A 16204-nucleotide genomic window follows, 5' to 3' on the forward strand; every position below is an offset into this window, starting at 1 on the left:
CAGGGTCTCTGGCCCGAGTAGGGGAAGAGCCAGCCTGTGGGGGTCAGGCAGGGTCTCCGGCCCCAGTAGGGGAAGAGCCGGCCCAAGCAGCCCTTCTCTTTTAGTGGCTTTGCCAGCTCTTTGCGCCTATTCTTCAGAGAACGTGGCTGCAGATTGAGGTTGTAGCTGGGCTTTGCTTTTCTTTCTGAGGTTCCTCCAGCCCCATTTCTAAGCCCAGTTCCAAACACCCCTTCTGAGTGCAGCAGACTGGGCTGAGGACCCCAGAGGTTGGCCGCACATGATGTCCTGAGCAGGTTTCTCCATATTGTCTCACCTCACTTCCCAGAGTGGCTTTTGTGTTCCCTGTGATTCTCTTTGGCCTTTTTTCTTCCTGCAGAGCATCTGTTCCTTCAGACATTCTGGCAAACCATGAACCGCGAGTGGACAGGCATCGACAGACTGCGCCTGGATAAGTTCTACATGGTGAGGCTGCCGGCGGCGGCGGCAGGCATGGGGGGCGTGGGGGTGGGGCTGGGGGAGCTGGGGGCACGGCCCCGAGCGATGTGGCCTCCGAGCGTCTCCTGTCCTGGCAGGGCTGCGCCCTTGAGTACTGTGACCCATAAGTCTCGAGGGCCTAGGGTTGCCCGGCATGTGCCCTGTCTCTGAGGGTTGGTGAGCGGGCAGAGAACTCCGTACTTAAGCAGTGCACAGATTCCGGTTCAGAGGAGGAGATGAAAATGGCCTGTCTGGGGAGGATCGGGGCCGCAGCCTTGCACCCCTGCTGGAGTTGCCATGAGCCGTGAGTGCCAGCAAACCTGCGTGGAGTTCACGCCCTAGTCGTAGACCCTTGTCCACTTGTAGGGTGCCCAGTTGGGAAGCTGCTTTCTTCTGGGTGAGGACGGTTCGTATCGTAGAATGGTATGCAGAATCCCCTTTTTCTTTCTGATGCTGCGTTCCTCAGAATTTAGGTTATTGATTTGCCCTCAGAGACGCAGGAAAGTTGGGAGATTTACAGACTCCGTATCCCCACCCCAAATTTGAACCACACTCCTGTTCCCGCGGCAGTGTTCACTGGGGCTTAGGATAGTGTTGCTGTCTGAGAGCAGGTGACCCAGCTGGGCCTCATTGAGGACGGCTGCCTTTGGGGCTGCAGTTACTCATGATCTGCCACTGGGATCAGCTCCCAGCTCAGACTTGGCCCCGGGGTTATGTGGGCCCTGTGTATCTCAGATGTCAAGGTGAGGACCAGCTAGTGGGCAAGGCATGGAGCTCAGGAAGGGAGGAAGATGGAAGCTAAAGCATGTGAGGCCGGGGGCAGGGGCCAGGCTGTGCACTTTCACAAAGCACGGGTTTACCAGACAGGAGTTTCCCTAAGATGTAGTTGCTGTGTGCTTGATAGGATGGCTTCTGTTGCTTTGTGGGGGCCCGTGTGACCGCACCCAGCAGCACAGCCCCCTGGAGAGGCGAAGCATCTGGCAGCTGTAGGCACAGTGAGTGGTGTCCTCTGGGCCCCGTGTGTCCTGGGGCACACCTGACGGCCAGGAGACCCATCCCCATGTGCATCCTCTGTCACTTTACACTCCTGGAGCCCTCTCTGGGTGTGCTGCTTCACATCTGGGCGGTAGGAAAACCGGCTGGAAAAGCCGTGAGCTGTTGCCGAGGGGAAACGGGGAATCGTGGGGCAGGAGTCGGGATTTGTCATAAAGGATGAGCTTTTTTAATGGGGGAGTTACCCGCCCTGGGGATGAGAGAGAAAGCAAACACTTTCACTGTTGGGGAGAGAAGTCCTTCGGAAAGCTCAGAGGAGCCTTTCCCAAGGGGCTCAGCCTCCCCGGGGGGGACAGGCACTTTGTTCTCTGTTCCCACTCCTGAAATAGGGACCGTTCATTTGGCTTTCGTTCATGGCCCAGCAGTTGCTCCCCAGCGTGTCTGCTGTGAGCCAGAATTCCTGGTGCTCTTGGAAAGCGGGAGCATCCCAGCCTGGGGGCAGCGACACATTCTCTGGTGTCCTGTCCAACAGCTCTGGAGGGCCTGCTATGCGCTCTGGGCCACAGGGATGACCGGGGGGGAGGGGGTTCTGGGGAAATCCAGGCTGTGCCCCACTAACAAGGGTCTCCGTTCATGCCACAGCTCATGCGGATGGTCCTGAATGAGTCCTTGAAGGCCCTGAAGACGCAGGGGTGGCAAGAAAGGTTGGTACTCACGGCACATCCCGAGAGTGGCTCCTGCTCACAGGCGAGCCCGTCTTGTCACTGGGGCCGGGGCCATATGCTTCTCTCCCAGTTACTCGTCATAAAGAGATGTCAATCTTCCCATTAAAGGGTGACCCGATGGTGCTTAAGATGAAGGCATTTTAAAATTTTGGTTTGTGCATGTGTTTACAGAAATGAATGTTTTTGACCTTGAATGTAAGCCCTTATTATGAATCCAAATTGAGTTCTCTCATTATCGTAATACTGGTTTTCAATAGAATTGATGCACAGCTAAGGTGCTTTTTTTTTTTCTTTTTTGGTATTACATGGCATATTCAGTTCTGTTATCAGTGGTATTTGCTTTGGTTCTAGAAATTTTTAATTTATCCAAACTTGTCACTTTTGACAGAGGTGCTTGTGATGGGGGTAGTCCGTGTCCCCCAAATTAAGAGGCCTGCGTTTTGTGGCCAGCATCGGGCTTCTCCTGGCCCCGGGCCGGTGGGGCTCCGCCGAGCCCGATCTCCTCCACCCTCCGGGGACCCCGGGGAGCACGCTGGGGCAGGGCCGGCTGAGCTGCGGCTCCCGGTGATGGCAGCCGGCCTCTGGACGTCCAGGAGGCAGACCGAGATCCACAGCACCAAATGGGTTCTGAGTTCACATTTTATTTTTTATTTATTTTATTTTTTTTTTTTTTTAAAGATTTTATTTATTTATTTGAGAGAGAGAATGAGACAGAGAGAGAGGGCATGAGATGGGGGAGGATCAGAGGGAGAAGCAGACTCCCTGCCGAGCAGGGAGCCCGATATGGGACTCGATCCCGGGACTCCAGGATCATGACCTGAGCCGAAGGCAGCCGCTTAACCAACTGAGCCACCCAGGCGCCCCTGAGTTCACATTTTAAAGTTTTTAAAATTAAAATTTCATCTCTTTACAGTTTTTTCTAATTATGAGAGTGACACGTTCCCAGTATAAGGAACTAGGAAAAGTTTTGTTAAACGAAGGAAATGCAACGCGAGCTCCCAACACAAAGATTTCACAGACGCTTCTGTGTCCTGTGTGCGGGGTGCACGGTGGCGTCTGAGCACGCACGGCGTCTGCGGACTGCTTTTTATTTTACTGATGACGTGTCCAAGGCGCCCCTCGTGTCAGCGCCCTGCTGCGTGGTTTTGGGGGTGCAGCAAGAGGAAAGAGACTTGGAAACAATATATTTTGAGTGGCTTTGTAATGGAACGGTGCGCTAGACCAGCGTATTTGCAGTCTGCGCACGAGCGTGCCCGCCAGCTCCCAGCCCAGCTGTTGCCGCGGAGCGTGCGTTCCCGCCGGGGGGGGGTCTCCCGGAGAGCGAGGTTACATCCTCGCCCAGGGCCACTCTTTCCCCCTATAAAACAGACCGGCAGGAGTGGCCTGTAGTTCCCTGGGCTTTTCTGAGTTTAGAATTATGATGAGTGACGTCATGCTTAGGGCGAGGGTGCCGCTGCGGAGCCTGATTTTCCCCCTCTAATTCCCGCGAGGCGCCGAGGCCAGGGCTCTCGCTGTCAGGACGTAGGGTTTGGGTCTTCGTAGGTGGCTAGTGCACGAGCGGAACCGAAGGCTGAAGGGACATTTTATCTCTGATAACTCTTGTGAGAGGAGTTCTTTCCTCACGCTGCTAAGAGATGCAGAGAGACCCTTTTGAAGAAGCTGGTAGCCTCTGATTGGGCCGCGCCGTCTGTTCCTTTAGCCTGTCCCCGTTCCCGCTCAGCCGGCCAGACCTGGTTGGTTGGTCAGTGTTCGTTACTGTCACTAGCCTGGGCGGAGGGCTCCCCTTCCCTGAGCCGCAGACAGCATCCCTTCCCTTCTGTGGCCGGTGAATCCCCCGCGCTGTCCCCCGCCCCCCCCCCCCCCCCCAGGGCTCATTACGGAGTGCGTGTTCTCCAGTTCAGGTGTGGTAGTCAGCGCCCCATGCATGTAGACCAGCAAAGACTTGTCGCCAGAACTCTCTGACCCTGGAGCCCCAGGCCTCTGAGGCCACTGACAGCAGCGTGCTCAGGGGCGGCAGATGTGGCCAGCTTGGGGCCACGACTCCGTGCAGTGGGACTGGGGAAGCAGCTCTTCCCCGTCTCCTTTCTCTGCCTTCGCTCTGCCGTGGTGTGCGCTCCTGGGCAGGTCCCCGTGAGGACAGAGAGACGCGGGACACGGTGGTGTAGCCTTTGTCACGCCAGGCCTTTCTCCTTCCGCTTGTGGTCCCTGCACAGAAGGGAAGGCGTGTGCGAACGTGTACTTTGTACACGTTTGTAGCTGAGACGCGGCCTCGCCACGTGTGCTGGTGCCGACGATGGTCACCGACCCGTAATTACGAGTCGTCTGTGCTGGAGCAGACCCAGATCACCAGCTGCCTCCCGTGGGGCGGGCGCTGGCGTGTGATGGTGTTCCTGTCAGGGGACGTCGCGGGCTCGTAGCCTGCTGTGGCTGCCCGCCGTATTGGCCTCTTTCCTTCCTCAGGCACGTCGAGCAGCTGCTGGAGCTGCTGACGACGGAGATCCTGCACCCCGACAGCCAGGCCCCCAGCGGGGTGAAGAGCCACTTCCTGGAGATCTTCCTAGAGGAGCTGAGCAAAGTGGGCGCCGCTGAGGTGAGGCCAGTGGGCTGCGGGCGGCGGCTGAGCCCCCCCACCGTGCTCACGCACAAGGGACTGAGGCAGCTCCCCCCCCTTTCTTTGTAGCTGACGGCAGACCAGAACCTCAAGTTCATTGATCCCTTCTGCACGATTGCTGCTCGGACCCAGGAGTGAGTGGCAGGGGCCTTTTCCTCCGGCCTGGTTCTTCTTTCTCACGGGTTCCCCTGTCGGGAAGAGAGAAGGAGTTGTGTGTGCGTGACAGGGTCAGCGGAGTGGCCGCTGCTGGGGCTGGGGGGTCGGGACGGGCTTACCCAGCCTAACGGGCCTGCTCCAGCACGTGCTGTCCCGCAGCTCCCTGGTTTTGCATAACATCACTCGGGGCATCTTTGAGGCGATCGTGGAACAGGCCCCGTTTGCCATCGAAGACCTCATGAATGAGTTGGACGCACGGGAGGAGGAGGATGGCGTGTCGGAGGACGATGAGTGCGAGCAGGATGTGCTGTCCAAGGAGCCAGGTGAGGGGAGGGTCAGCGCAGCCGCTGTGAGGGCGCCCCTTCTGGCCCGGCGAGCTTTGGTGCTTGCGGCGTCCCTGCGTTCGCTTCTCGTCTGGTCCCCCTGTCCTCGGCCTGCCCCTGGCCTCTGTCCCCGGCCCGGCAGCCAGGGTGTGTCCTCTCCGTCCTGGGCCTCGCCCCCCGGCCTCCTGTTCTCAGGGTGCCGTCCTGACTCCCTGGCTCCTTTCTCACCCACCGTTCCTCCCCGGTGCCTCTGCCCTGCTCACCCCTCCTCTCTGGTCCCCACCCTCCATCACCGGGCCCACCTGGACCTCCCTGCGCCTACCCTGTCTCCCTCGCTGGGTTGCTCCACAAGATATCTTACTTTCTGGCATAAATCACTTAAAATTACGTGAATTGCTTGTCTGTCGTTCGTGGTCCTATCTCCCCACCGGATGCCGGCTCCCCCAGGACCGGGAGTTCTTTTGATCGCAGCTGCGTCCCGGTGCTGGGAGCAGCCCCAGCCCAGGAGGTGCCCTCTAGATGGGGGAGTGAGCACGCCGATGGACGGAGCCTACCACGGGGAAACATGCCATGGGTGGTGTCCCACTGAAGGCCTTTGGGGTCAGGGCCTGGGCTTCGGTCTGGTTTGTTGACAGTCTTGATGCTAATGTGGGTCCTTGTGGGACATGGGTTGATCTCATGTGCGCCGTGGACTGGGTTGTGTCCCGTGGCTGCAGGGGTGCGTCTTCCACCACTTTCAGGACTCTTCCCTGCCTCCCACTCTTTTTTTTTTTTCTTTTTGGTGGTAAAATACACATGTGAAGTTTACTATGTTAACTTTTTTTTCTAAGACACATTTATTCAGTGTCGTGATCAGACTATTGTTTTTAGCAATCAACAGCATGGGTGGAAAAAAAGATCTGCATTAAAACCTTTTGTTGGAATGCTTTACACTTTCCACAGAACAGAGACTAAAATACCCTGTTATACTGTTAGTCACAAATCCAGTCCTTGAGTTTTCTGCCCACACACACAGGTGTTTGCAGCAGCTCGGCCCTGCCGCCACAGTGCGTGGCTGAGGTCCCAGGTCTTCTTGTAAGCCGTAGCTTCCTTGGCACTTTGTGGCTCTCCTCTGGCTCCCCCTGTGGCTCCCCCCCCCCGTGGCTCCCCCTGTGGCTCCCCCCCGTGGCTCCCCCTGTGGCCCCCCTGTGGCTCCCCCCCCGTGGCTCCCCCTGTGGCCCCCCTGTGGCCCCCCCGTGGCTCCCCCCGGCTCTCCTCTCCTCCTCAGCTCTGTGTCCTGGCAGCGATGAGAACCTCCTGTCGCTCCCGTAGCTCCTGCTGCTGCCGCCACTGCCGGAACTGCCACGGCCACCTTGTTTCGTGGTTTGGCAAAGTATTGGCCTCCATCACCTCAGGGGCCAGAGCTCCTGCCTCCAAAATTCCCTCCTGTCATGGGTGCAGAATTTGGAAGATTGCTGCAACTGCCAAAGTCATGCCAGCTTCTGCCGGCTGCAGAGTTGTTACCCTGTCGTTCCCAAGCCTGTTAGAGCAGCCCCACGGCCACCACCCCCACCTCGACTGCTACCAGAGCCACCTCACCCACGGAAGTACGCCCCACGGCCACCACTGAACTTCCCAGAACCCTTGGACCTCTGGCTGGAGGAAGCACTCACCATCTTTTGCTTAGGCAGGGTTGTCCTCGCTTCACGGCTGTGGTCGTTCGCAGTCTGGTATTTCTGAGTGACAGTCTTGTCTGCGCAGTCGCGGCCATCAGATGGTACAAGAGCTGGGCCTCTCTTCTTGCCACTGGCTCCCTCAGGCACGATGTCCGTCGGTCAGTTTTCCCATGGTGTTCGAAATGGTCTCCGATGGTGTTCTTCAGTGTCGTCCTTAGTGCCGCCAACAGAGATGTTTTTCACGGTGGAGGGGGCAGCAAGCCTCTGAGAACCCTCTCTTGAGACAGTCGTCTTTGCTTCCGCAGCTCTTCCATCCCCCTTGTGGGCCTCACGTTCTTGGCTGCCTCCACCTCCGTAGCGGCGCAGGTGACAAACCCAGAGCCTCTGGGGCGCTGGGTGTTTGGATCTCGTGACCCCACAGTCCGAGAGCGTCCCCCATGGCTCAGAATGGCTCCTCAGACTCTCACTGGTCCTTTGAAAGCTCAGACCTCCGATGAAGAGCTTCCAAAGCGGTCCAGGCCCTGGGAGGCTCTGACTTAGGCAGGACGGCGGTCGGCAGGGGGACTTGAACGATGCTTCCTCGGCCACATCGGTGGGCAGGAGAGATGCTGACCATGTTTAAGTGTCAAGTGCATTCACAAGCTTGTGCAGCCACCACCACTGTTCATCTCCAGAACTTTCCATCTTTCCATACTGAAACTGTCCCTGTTAAACACTGTCGTTTCCCCTCCCCACACCCCTTCCCCAGACCCCTGGCACCCACCTTCTACTCTCTGTCCCTGTGGATCTGACTGCTCTGGGTCCCTCCTGTGAGTGGGTCACACAGTGTTTGTCCTTCTGTGGCTGGCTGGCTTCACTGAGCATGGTGTCCTCAGGGTTCATCACTGTCTTAGCATGTGTCAGTTTCTTTCCTTCTTTTGAGGCTGAGTAATATTCTGCCGTAGGTATGGCCACCTTATGCTTACCCACTCACCCATCAAGGGACCCTTGGGTGCTTCCATGTCTTGGTTCTTGTGACTCATGCTGTAGTGACCTTGGGTGAACAAGGATCTCTTGGAGACCCTGCTTTCAGTTCTTTGGGGCAAATACCCAGAAGTAGGATTGTGGGGTCACACAGTTCTTTTTCTAAATTTTTGAGGTCTCTCCCAGTTCCCACAGCAGCTGCATCACTTTGTATACCCACCAGCATTGTGCAGGGTTCCAGTGTCCTGTTTTGTTGCCAGGAGCCACCCCCATGGGTATGAGGGGGTATCTCACTGCGGTTTGGGTCTGCACGTGCCCGATGTCCCGGGGGCGTGGAGCATCTTCACACACTTGTTGGCCGTCTGTGCATCTTTCTGGAGACATGTCCGCTCAGGTCCTTTGCTTTCAGGCGAGTCGTGTGCTATGAGCGTTAGGAGGTGTCTCTGCATTCTGGATGCTCAAGCCCTCTCAGGTCTGTGGTTTGCAAATATCTCCCCCCATTCTGTGGGCCGCCTTTTGGATAGTGGACGTTTGAGTTTTCATGAAGTTCAGTTGGTCTGTTCTGTCACGTGTGTCTTCAGTGCCCCGTCTGAGAAGTCATTGGTGCGGCCAGTCTCGTGAGGGTTTTGCTCTGTTTTCTTTCTTTTTTAAGATTTTATTTATTTATTTGAGAGAGAGAGAGTGGGAGAGAGCACAAGTGAGGGAAGGAGCAGAGAGAGGGCGGTGCAGGCTCCCTGCTGAGCAGGGAGCCGGACATGGGGCTCAATCGCAGGACCCCGGGATCATGACCTGAGCCGAAGGCAGACGCTCAACCTACTGAGCCACCCAGGCGCCCCTCCCTGCTCAGTGTGTTTTTTTTTTTTTTTAAGAGTTGTATTATTTGAGTTCTTACATGTGGGTCTTTTATCCCCTTTAAGTTAAATTTGTACATGGGTGAAGGACCCAGTTTCGTCCTCTTGCCTGTGGCTGTCAAGTTCTCTCCGCACCGTTTGTTGAAGAAACGGTCTTTCCCCCAGGAAAGGTCATTTGACCACATAGATTCAAGGGTTCATTTTTCTGCTGCCAGCTCTGACCCCCTGCTGGAGTGCCCCTAGGTGGTTCCGTTCACGCCCCCTCCACCCGTGCTCCCAGCATTTCATCCAGCCGTCCTGTGCGTCTTGCCCGTGCTGTCCTTCGGTAGCCTGAGTCACTCTGACACCGGGGCACTGGCAGGCCCACTGTGCCTGCCTGTGGCCCTGCCGTCCTCATTCTCTGTCCTCCTCGCCTGCCTGTTGTCCAGAACTGTTCTGTATGCAGTGACATCAAAGCCGGATGATCGGAAACACGGTCTCTGTGGTCCCTTGGTCCAGGCTTGCCCTGTGGCTGGATCTAGCTCCCCTTCCTTGATTCTGGAATTTCTGACACTGCATTGGTTTCCTAAGATATCCACACGTAATTCCTCTTAATTCCGTTGTCAGGACGACTGCTCAGCCCCCCCTCTGGGATGTCTCTTTCAGTGGCACCTCTCCCCTCCGTGTGAGGCTGCCCGTTCCCTGCCCCAGCCTACACCTGCACCTCTGCCCAGGTCATGGGCCCTGGCACACAGGGCTCTTGGTTCCCAGGTGTTTGTGTTGGGGTGCTCTGCACACTGGGCACGCACCTTTGAGTTCACGGGGGCCCTTTTGTTCCAGGCTCCCCCCATGGGGCTGCACGCGACAGGAGTGAGGTGCTGCCGGGAGATGGCGAGGACAGCGTGGGCCCCGTCCTCCAGGTGGGTGGCCTGGGCTCGCGGGCCTGGCCCTGCCTCTGCACTCCGTGAAGGCAGGCGCTCCAGGCCCTCACGTACAGAAGCAGGGAGGTCTTGAAACTGGGACTGGGGGCCGGCCGACAGGGCTTGGGCTTCCCTGCCCGTCAGCCGCCTTGGGTGCGCTCCCTGCTCGCGTCGTGGGGCACCGGGCAGAGAAGATGGCAGTGCCGGGAGGTCGTCCCGGGTCCCGCTCAGGGTCAGAGCCCAGCAGAAACAGAATGCTTACTAAAGAGCCGTGTGAACATTGGTTACGTGTTAAATTAGTAAGAATTAGGGATATTGGCTTAAATGACGTCTGTGTAAATTAACGTGGCTTGTGTTCTTTCTCCCTGTTTGGACGTGGCTGCCCGAGGGTGTAGTCGCAGAGGCCGGCCCAGGAGGTCCCCTCACTCGTTGGCGGCAGCCCCGGGGAGTGTGCTCGCTGCCCCGTGTTGTACGCAGTGTTTGCAGAGGGGAGTCGGGAGGACGTCCGGGCGTGTCCTTGTGACCCGACCGGAGGATCTGCGCCTGGTCCACGTGCTCTCTCTGCTCGCTGCACATTCCCGGAGCACCTGGGAGGTGACTGCGTCTCTCTTTGTGCCACAGTTTGACTACGAGGCCGTGGCCAGCAGACTGTTCGCGGTGGCCAGTCAGCAGGGCACCCCTTCCCAGAACCGGAAGCGCCTCTACAAAGTGATCCGGAAGTAAGTTGCCCTGAAGGTGGCTGGCGACCCCTCCCCCTCCCCTTGGAGTTGCCCTCGCTCTGTTCCACCTGTCTCTGGGGGCCTCTGTCCACCCTCAGAGTGCAGGTGGAGGGGCATCGAGGGCGGCCCCCGGGCAGCTGACAGGAGGGCCGCGTCCCCCCTTGTGTGGAAGTTGCGACCATGGTGAGCTCCTGTCTCTCCTTTCAGGTTGCAGGACCTTGCTGAAGGTGAGCATCTCATGCCGAGACCCTGGCCCGGAACACCGTCGTCCTCCTGGGCGCATTGGCTCACGTGGTCGCCCTTCCAGTGGGACTAACCGCTGCACAGGCGGGGCTTTCTCTCCGGGAGAGGGGGCTTGAGGGGTTCTGCAGCTTGTCCTCGCCCCGCTCGGTGGCTCTCGGATCCGGGTGTGTGCTGGAATCCCTGGGAGGCTTGTTTTGCTGAGTGCCTGCTTGTTAGGGCAGGGGCCCGAGAACCTGCGTGTCTAGTGAGTTCCGTGGCCTGCCCTGTGGCTGGTCTGCGGTGCAGCAGATCTGGGCACTTCCCCGTGTACGCCCGGTGCAGCCGGTGATAAGGCATAGGAGTGAAGATGGCCTCTCCCCGGTTTCACTGTGAGGTTTTAGACGTAGAGCGGTGGCATAGAGGGGGTCGACGGTGAATACTCGCATGGCCGCCACCTTGGCTCTGCCATCGGTATTTTACTGTCCTCGTATTGTCCTCCCTCCCTCCATCACACCGTACCCGCAAGTATGTTGTGCTCTTTGTGAGCTCAAGTTCGGTACTTGTAGGTAACGTTTTCATACGGTGATGTGCTTGAATACTGCGTACACGTGATGGGGTTTCCACGCACAGACCCCCATCGACACGGAGAGCATCGCCATTGGCCCCCTCTCAGCCTAAGCATTTCAGGGAATCGACGACGACGTAGCGTGAGCGCTCCAGGGCCTGGCTCTGGCTGGCATCTCCCCGCACGCACAGCCTGGAGTCGGTGGTAGCCGTGCGGGCCTGAGCACGGGGCCCTGAACGTGCACACTGAAAACACCCCAGCTTGCCCTTAGCCTCCTGATAGCCTGCCTTGGTCCTTAGGCCTCTTCCCAGAGGATGACGTGCCTGAAAAAGCCTACAGGAACCTGCAGGAAGAGGGGCAGGAGAGGAGGACAAAGAAGCGGCCAAAATCCAGGTCACAGAGGCAGCCAGGTAGGACTGGCGGTGTCTGCCGGCCATGGGGCTTTGGTGCCTGCGGTCTGTGTCCCTTGCACCCCCTCCTCCCCAGCTCATCCACGAGGCCATGGTTAGACCCCCGCTGGGGGCTGCTCTGTGCTTGTTAACGCCCCACGTCCCGCCGGGGCATGGGGCTGCCTGCTGCCGTGGAGATGGGCCCTGTGCACCGCAACAGCCAGGGCAGGAAAGGGCTGCAGAAGAGGGACAGCTGGTGGCCCCCCCAGCTGAGAGCCCTTCCGTGGTTGCCCGTGTGTGCTTAACGGTCTCGGGTTCGGGGGTCTGCCCTTTGAAGGGTCTCCTGGTTTGCCCTGGTTCTGCTCCTGCCCGGGCCACCTCCGTCCATGTTGGCTTACGCCTGGGCCCTCGCTGCGGTCACTGGCCTGGCTCGTGGCTCTTGTCGTGCACCAGGTTGAGTCCGCTCCATTCTGGGTTCGAGCCTGCCCACCCTCTGAGTCACACCTCTGCAGCCTTCTTGCTCCCGACTCTGCCGGCCTTCTGGTTTTCCTGAAGGCCTGCTCCGGTCGGCCTGCCCGGCCGGGAGCCACCACCACGTCACATCTGCCTGACGGCCGTGGAACTTCACATCCACACTGGCAGGACGCTCTGGTTGGCTGGGGCAGGTCTGCTGCTGAGGCCTTCGGGTCCTCTTGTGTGTCCTTTGTGTGGCCCTGGAGCTGGCGCCTTCAGTCAGAGCGGAAGTGGGCTAACCAGGCCTTCACGGTGCCTCGTTCATGTGGCCTTGCTGTTTTAGGGAAAGGCGGGAAGGAGGACTCACGGCCAGACCCGAGCTCCGGATCCGAGAGGAGGATGAGGCGGCGGCGGCGGCGGGGCTCGGGGACTGAGCCCACGGGGCCGCAGGAGCAGCTCGGGGGCCCAGGTGGGAGAGGGGCTCGAAAGAAGAGGCGGCGGCTTCGGGCGGGGGCCAGAGTGAAGGTGGCCGGTCGCCAGGAGCTACAGAGCAAGCGGCGGCCGCGGCAGAGCCGGAAGTGAGCGCGGCAGGCCCAGCGCACGCAGGGGGCGCTTGCCCCGTGGCTCCTCCGTTCCGCGCTGAGTGGAGTTGGGGCGCAGGACCGCAGGGCCCTGCTCCCGAGACTCTGGACACGGACACCCGCGGCTCCCTGACGTACCGTGCTGGCAGAGGGTCGGGCCCCCCGCTCGGTGCCCGTGCTGCAGAGCGTGGACGCCGTGCTGACCTTGGTCAGGCCAGGAAGTCCCCTGAGACCTAAAACTGCCTGGGGCCAGGGACTGGCCACGCATGGGGGGTGTCCATGAATAAAGTGCTCTGCAGCTCTTACGAGCAAGGTCCTACTTCTGGGGCGTTGATGCAGAAGATCACCGGTGGTGTGAATTGACAGGGTCTGGATCCCAAGTAACGTTTATACTTGTACCTGTTGCGTGGGAACAGCTGTTCATACGCCTCTCACAGAATTCGGGAGAAGATGCCGAGTTAGCCGCGGTTGTCTGGACGTCTTCTTCATAAACTTGTGTTTGGAGCGGACGCTGAACCTGTGCTTTGTGTCAGCCCCGTGGCTCGGGGTTGATGTGTCCGAGGCAGGGAGGTCGGCTCATGTGACTTAGAGGCAGAGACTCCTGCGGGCAGCCCCACGTGCCCCTCACGTTTCCCCTCGGCGCCTCTGATTCCGTTTCAGCCCTGCTCACCCGGAGGGTCTGCGGCAGTTTGCCAGACCCCGGACAGTGCCGGTGTGAGTGAGTGCCATGTGGGTTCTGGAGCTCTCCAGGCGGTGCTGTGGCGTGGTCAGGGCTGCATGGGTGGGAGGTGGGCACCGTCTGGGTCAGCCAGCCCCGTCGCTGCTGGGCTGAGGTGTGTGGGTGAGCCCAGCTAAAGGCCCATCCGGGCTTTGGCCGAACCCCAGTTCCTAACGCCTTGCAGCATGCTGGGGGAGTGGCGCTTGGTGACCCCCTTTCCATCAGCTGGGTGGACAGAGGCGGGGGCCCCTGGGACTGGCTGGGGCTCAGGGGTGGAGGCGTACTCCCTCCTGGAGGTCATAGTTTCTGTTCTCCAAAGTGATTTGGCAGAACCGGCCTGCCCAGCACAGCTGGTGGGCCGAGCTCAGTAAAGCTCGGTGGCCTGGCGGACACGCTGAGCCCCCAAGTCTTCCCCGGTGGCGCCCCGGGCCGGGGTCCCATTGCTGTTCCTGCCTTTTCTGTGTGTGACGGGGACAGATGCTTTATTGTTTTGGTTGAAATTTCTTCGGTCAAAAAATTAAGGAAACAAGCACACTAGAAATTTCTGAAAAAACAAGTTCTACCTGACTGCCGTCCTCAAACCAGAGTGTTCGTAGCTTCCTGAGCGTTGGGTTCTAGGCCATTCTCAGGCCACACTGTGGTCCTTCCCTCCCCGACCATGCTGTGTGGACACCGTGACTGGGCACGCTGGCAGGCTGGGATGGCTTGTGGTCCCCCTGTGTCTGACTGGCAGCGTCCCCTCGTCCCCCATCAGCACGCGCTGTCCTTGGGCAGAGCAGGGAAGCCTCAAGAGGAAATGGAGGGTGACCACCAGCCCTTGCCCCCAGGAGAGCCTGTGTCCAGGAGCAGGTGTCCTGTTTATTTCTCTGTGCGTTCTTTTTCTTTCTTTTTTTTTTTTTTAAAGATTTTATTTATTTGACAGAGAGAGAGATAGCGAGAGCAGGAACACAAGCAGGGGGAGTGGAAGAGGGAGACGCAGGCTTCCTGCCGAGCAGGGAGCCCGATGTGGGACTCGATCCCAGGACCCTGGGATCATGACCTGAGCCGAAGGCAGACGCTTAACGACTGAGCCACCCAGGCGCCCCATGTGCGTTCTTTTTCTAAAATCGTTTTATTGAGCTGTCATTCGTGCACCTCACAAGTCTGTTGTGTCACGCGAACAGGTCCGTAGTTCTCAGTGCAGAGCTGTGTAGCCATCGCCAGAGTCCGTGTTCGACCATTTCGTCCTGAGAGACCGCTGTCCTTGAGCTGTCCCCTCCCGGCCCCTGACCCCAGCTGACACCCACTTTGTGTCCGCACAGATGTCCCGATTCTGGACTCTCATGTAGATGGAATCCCACCACGTGGGTCTCCGTGTGCAGCTTTTCTCACATAGCGTGTTTCCAGTGTTTATCTGTGTTTGTCGCAAGCATCAGGATTTCATTGCCCGTGTGGCTGAGTGATACTCTGTTGTGTGGGTTCTCAGCCTCCCCCTGCCATCCAAAAGCACCACGCTCCTGTGAAACCCTCCGTAAGCCGAGACGACATAAGGCGAAGAATCAAGTGCCGTTAGTTTACGTGGAAAACTTCTGAGCATTCCCAGACCCCAAAAATCACTTCTCTCAGGCTCTCCTGATCCCCAGGACATGTTTAGCTAACGGACACACAAAATCAGTCGAGATCAAGCCCAGATGCTCAGGGACGCAGCTGAGAGCCCCGGGGCCGGAGGCTGAGATGCCGCGGGTGGTTCGCGGGGCAGGAGGTGGGGGGCCGCGCTCGCTGCTCGGGTGCAGTCCGCCGCCTGCACGGGGGCTCACTGCACACCTGCCGCTGGACGCGGTTTTCGCTTTTCGCCTTTTCCACCTAAAAGTGGAAATCTTCAGGTTGATCTGCAAAAACAGTGAGGTAGGTCTTTCACGTGTGAAGTGGGGTAATGCGACCTTCCACAGAGCGGGGGCGCCTTAGCACCTGTTCGGGGCACTTCCCCACCTGTCGGTCACTGTGAGTGGGGCCGCTGCAGACCCCCGCGCGGACACGCCCTCCTTGGGTACGGACCCAGGCGCGGGATGTGAGGCCGGTGGCAGGTGACCGCGGTTCTGGACGGTTCCCACCTCCAGGGACGGGGCGCGGCGTCAGGCGAGGGCTCCCTGCGCCGCTCACCCCGTGAGCTCTTGTCACCACGGTGGCACAGCCGGTCAGAGCAGACTGACGGGCTGAGAGTGCCGTCTGCTCACGGCTGTGGAGAGCTCGCCTCGCCCCTGCGCAGGGGTGCACAGCGCTGGCCGTCCCACCCCGCCCCTGCCTGTCCCTCGTGGACCTGGCTGACGGGCCCCAGCGGGTGACTTCTTGGGAGACAGGCTCAGCCGTTCTACCTGTGTGCTGTTGTGAGGTGACAGCCACTCTGAGCCTTCACATAACCACCTGTAAAATGGGAGAGTAACACGACTGTGCTGAGGATCATGTTGCTTTTTTCCCCAAAACAACCTAAAACTTAGAGGAGTTAAAAATACAGTGAGCTTTTTTACCCACACCGTTTGGGAGTTAGGCGCTGACTTGACTCCTATCACTTGGAGTAACTTAGGGAACATTTTCTACAGCAGTCTCTCACCTACGGCAAGCCGTCGATTTTGAGAAATTAGCATGGGCACCTCAGTGCCATCCAACCCTCTGGTCTGTTCGGTGATGCCCTCTGTGGCCCCGGGGCCCCATCTGGAGTCTCCTGCATCACAGTCTCCTTACTGTTTAGTCCCTTGAACCAGGTCCTCCATCTCTGCCTCACATCCAGGACCTGGACACTGGGCGGATCTCAGGCTGGCGGTCTTGTACGTCGTCCCCACTGCGGGCGTCTGGTGCTCCTCTCGTCTAGGCGGAGGGGTGCGGGAGTCAGAAGCGAAGCCGGCTCTCTGTCCTGCCTGGGCCTCGGCTTCC

General features: G+C 58.8%; 1 protein-coding gene across 1 annotated transcript in view; it reads left to right on the plus strand.

Annotated features, from left to right (window-relative positions):
* The window catches only part of RRP1 (ribosomal RNA processing 1), an 18434-nt gene extending 4276 nt beyond the window's left edge, over window positions 1–14158 (plus strand). The window contains exons 4-13 of the mRNA XM_032392641.1: window positions 377–462; window positions 2110–2171; window positions 4653–4782; window positions 4873–4937; window positions 5119–5282; window positions 9571–9650; window positions 10272–10369; window positions 10577–10596; window positions 11456–11566; window positions 12342–14158. Coding sequence (XP_032248532.1) covers window positions 377–462; window positions 2110–2171; window positions 4653–4782; window positions 4873–4937; window positions 5119–5282; window positions 9571–9650; window positions 10272–10369; window positions 10577–10596; window positions 11456–11566; window positions 12342–12580 — 1055 coding nt within the window. The 3' untranslated portion in view covers window positions 12581–14158. The remainder of the gene's footprint in view (window positions 1–376; window positions 463–2109; window positions 2172–4652; window positions 4783–4872; window positions 4938–5118; window positions 5283–9570; window positions 9651–10271; window positions 10370–10576; window positions 10597–11455; window positions 11567–12341) is intronic.
* The last annotated feature ends 2046 nt before the right edge of the window (window positions 14159–16204 follow it).

This window comes from Phoca vitulina, unplaced genomic scaffold, assembly GCF_004348235.1.
Source record: "Phoca vitulina isolate PV1807 unplaced genomic scaffold, GSC_HSeal_1.0 scaffold68, whole genome shotgun sequence".
Classification (NCBI taxonomy): Eukaryota; Metazoa; Chordata; class Mammalia; order Carnivora; family Phocidae; genus Phoca; species Phoca vitulina.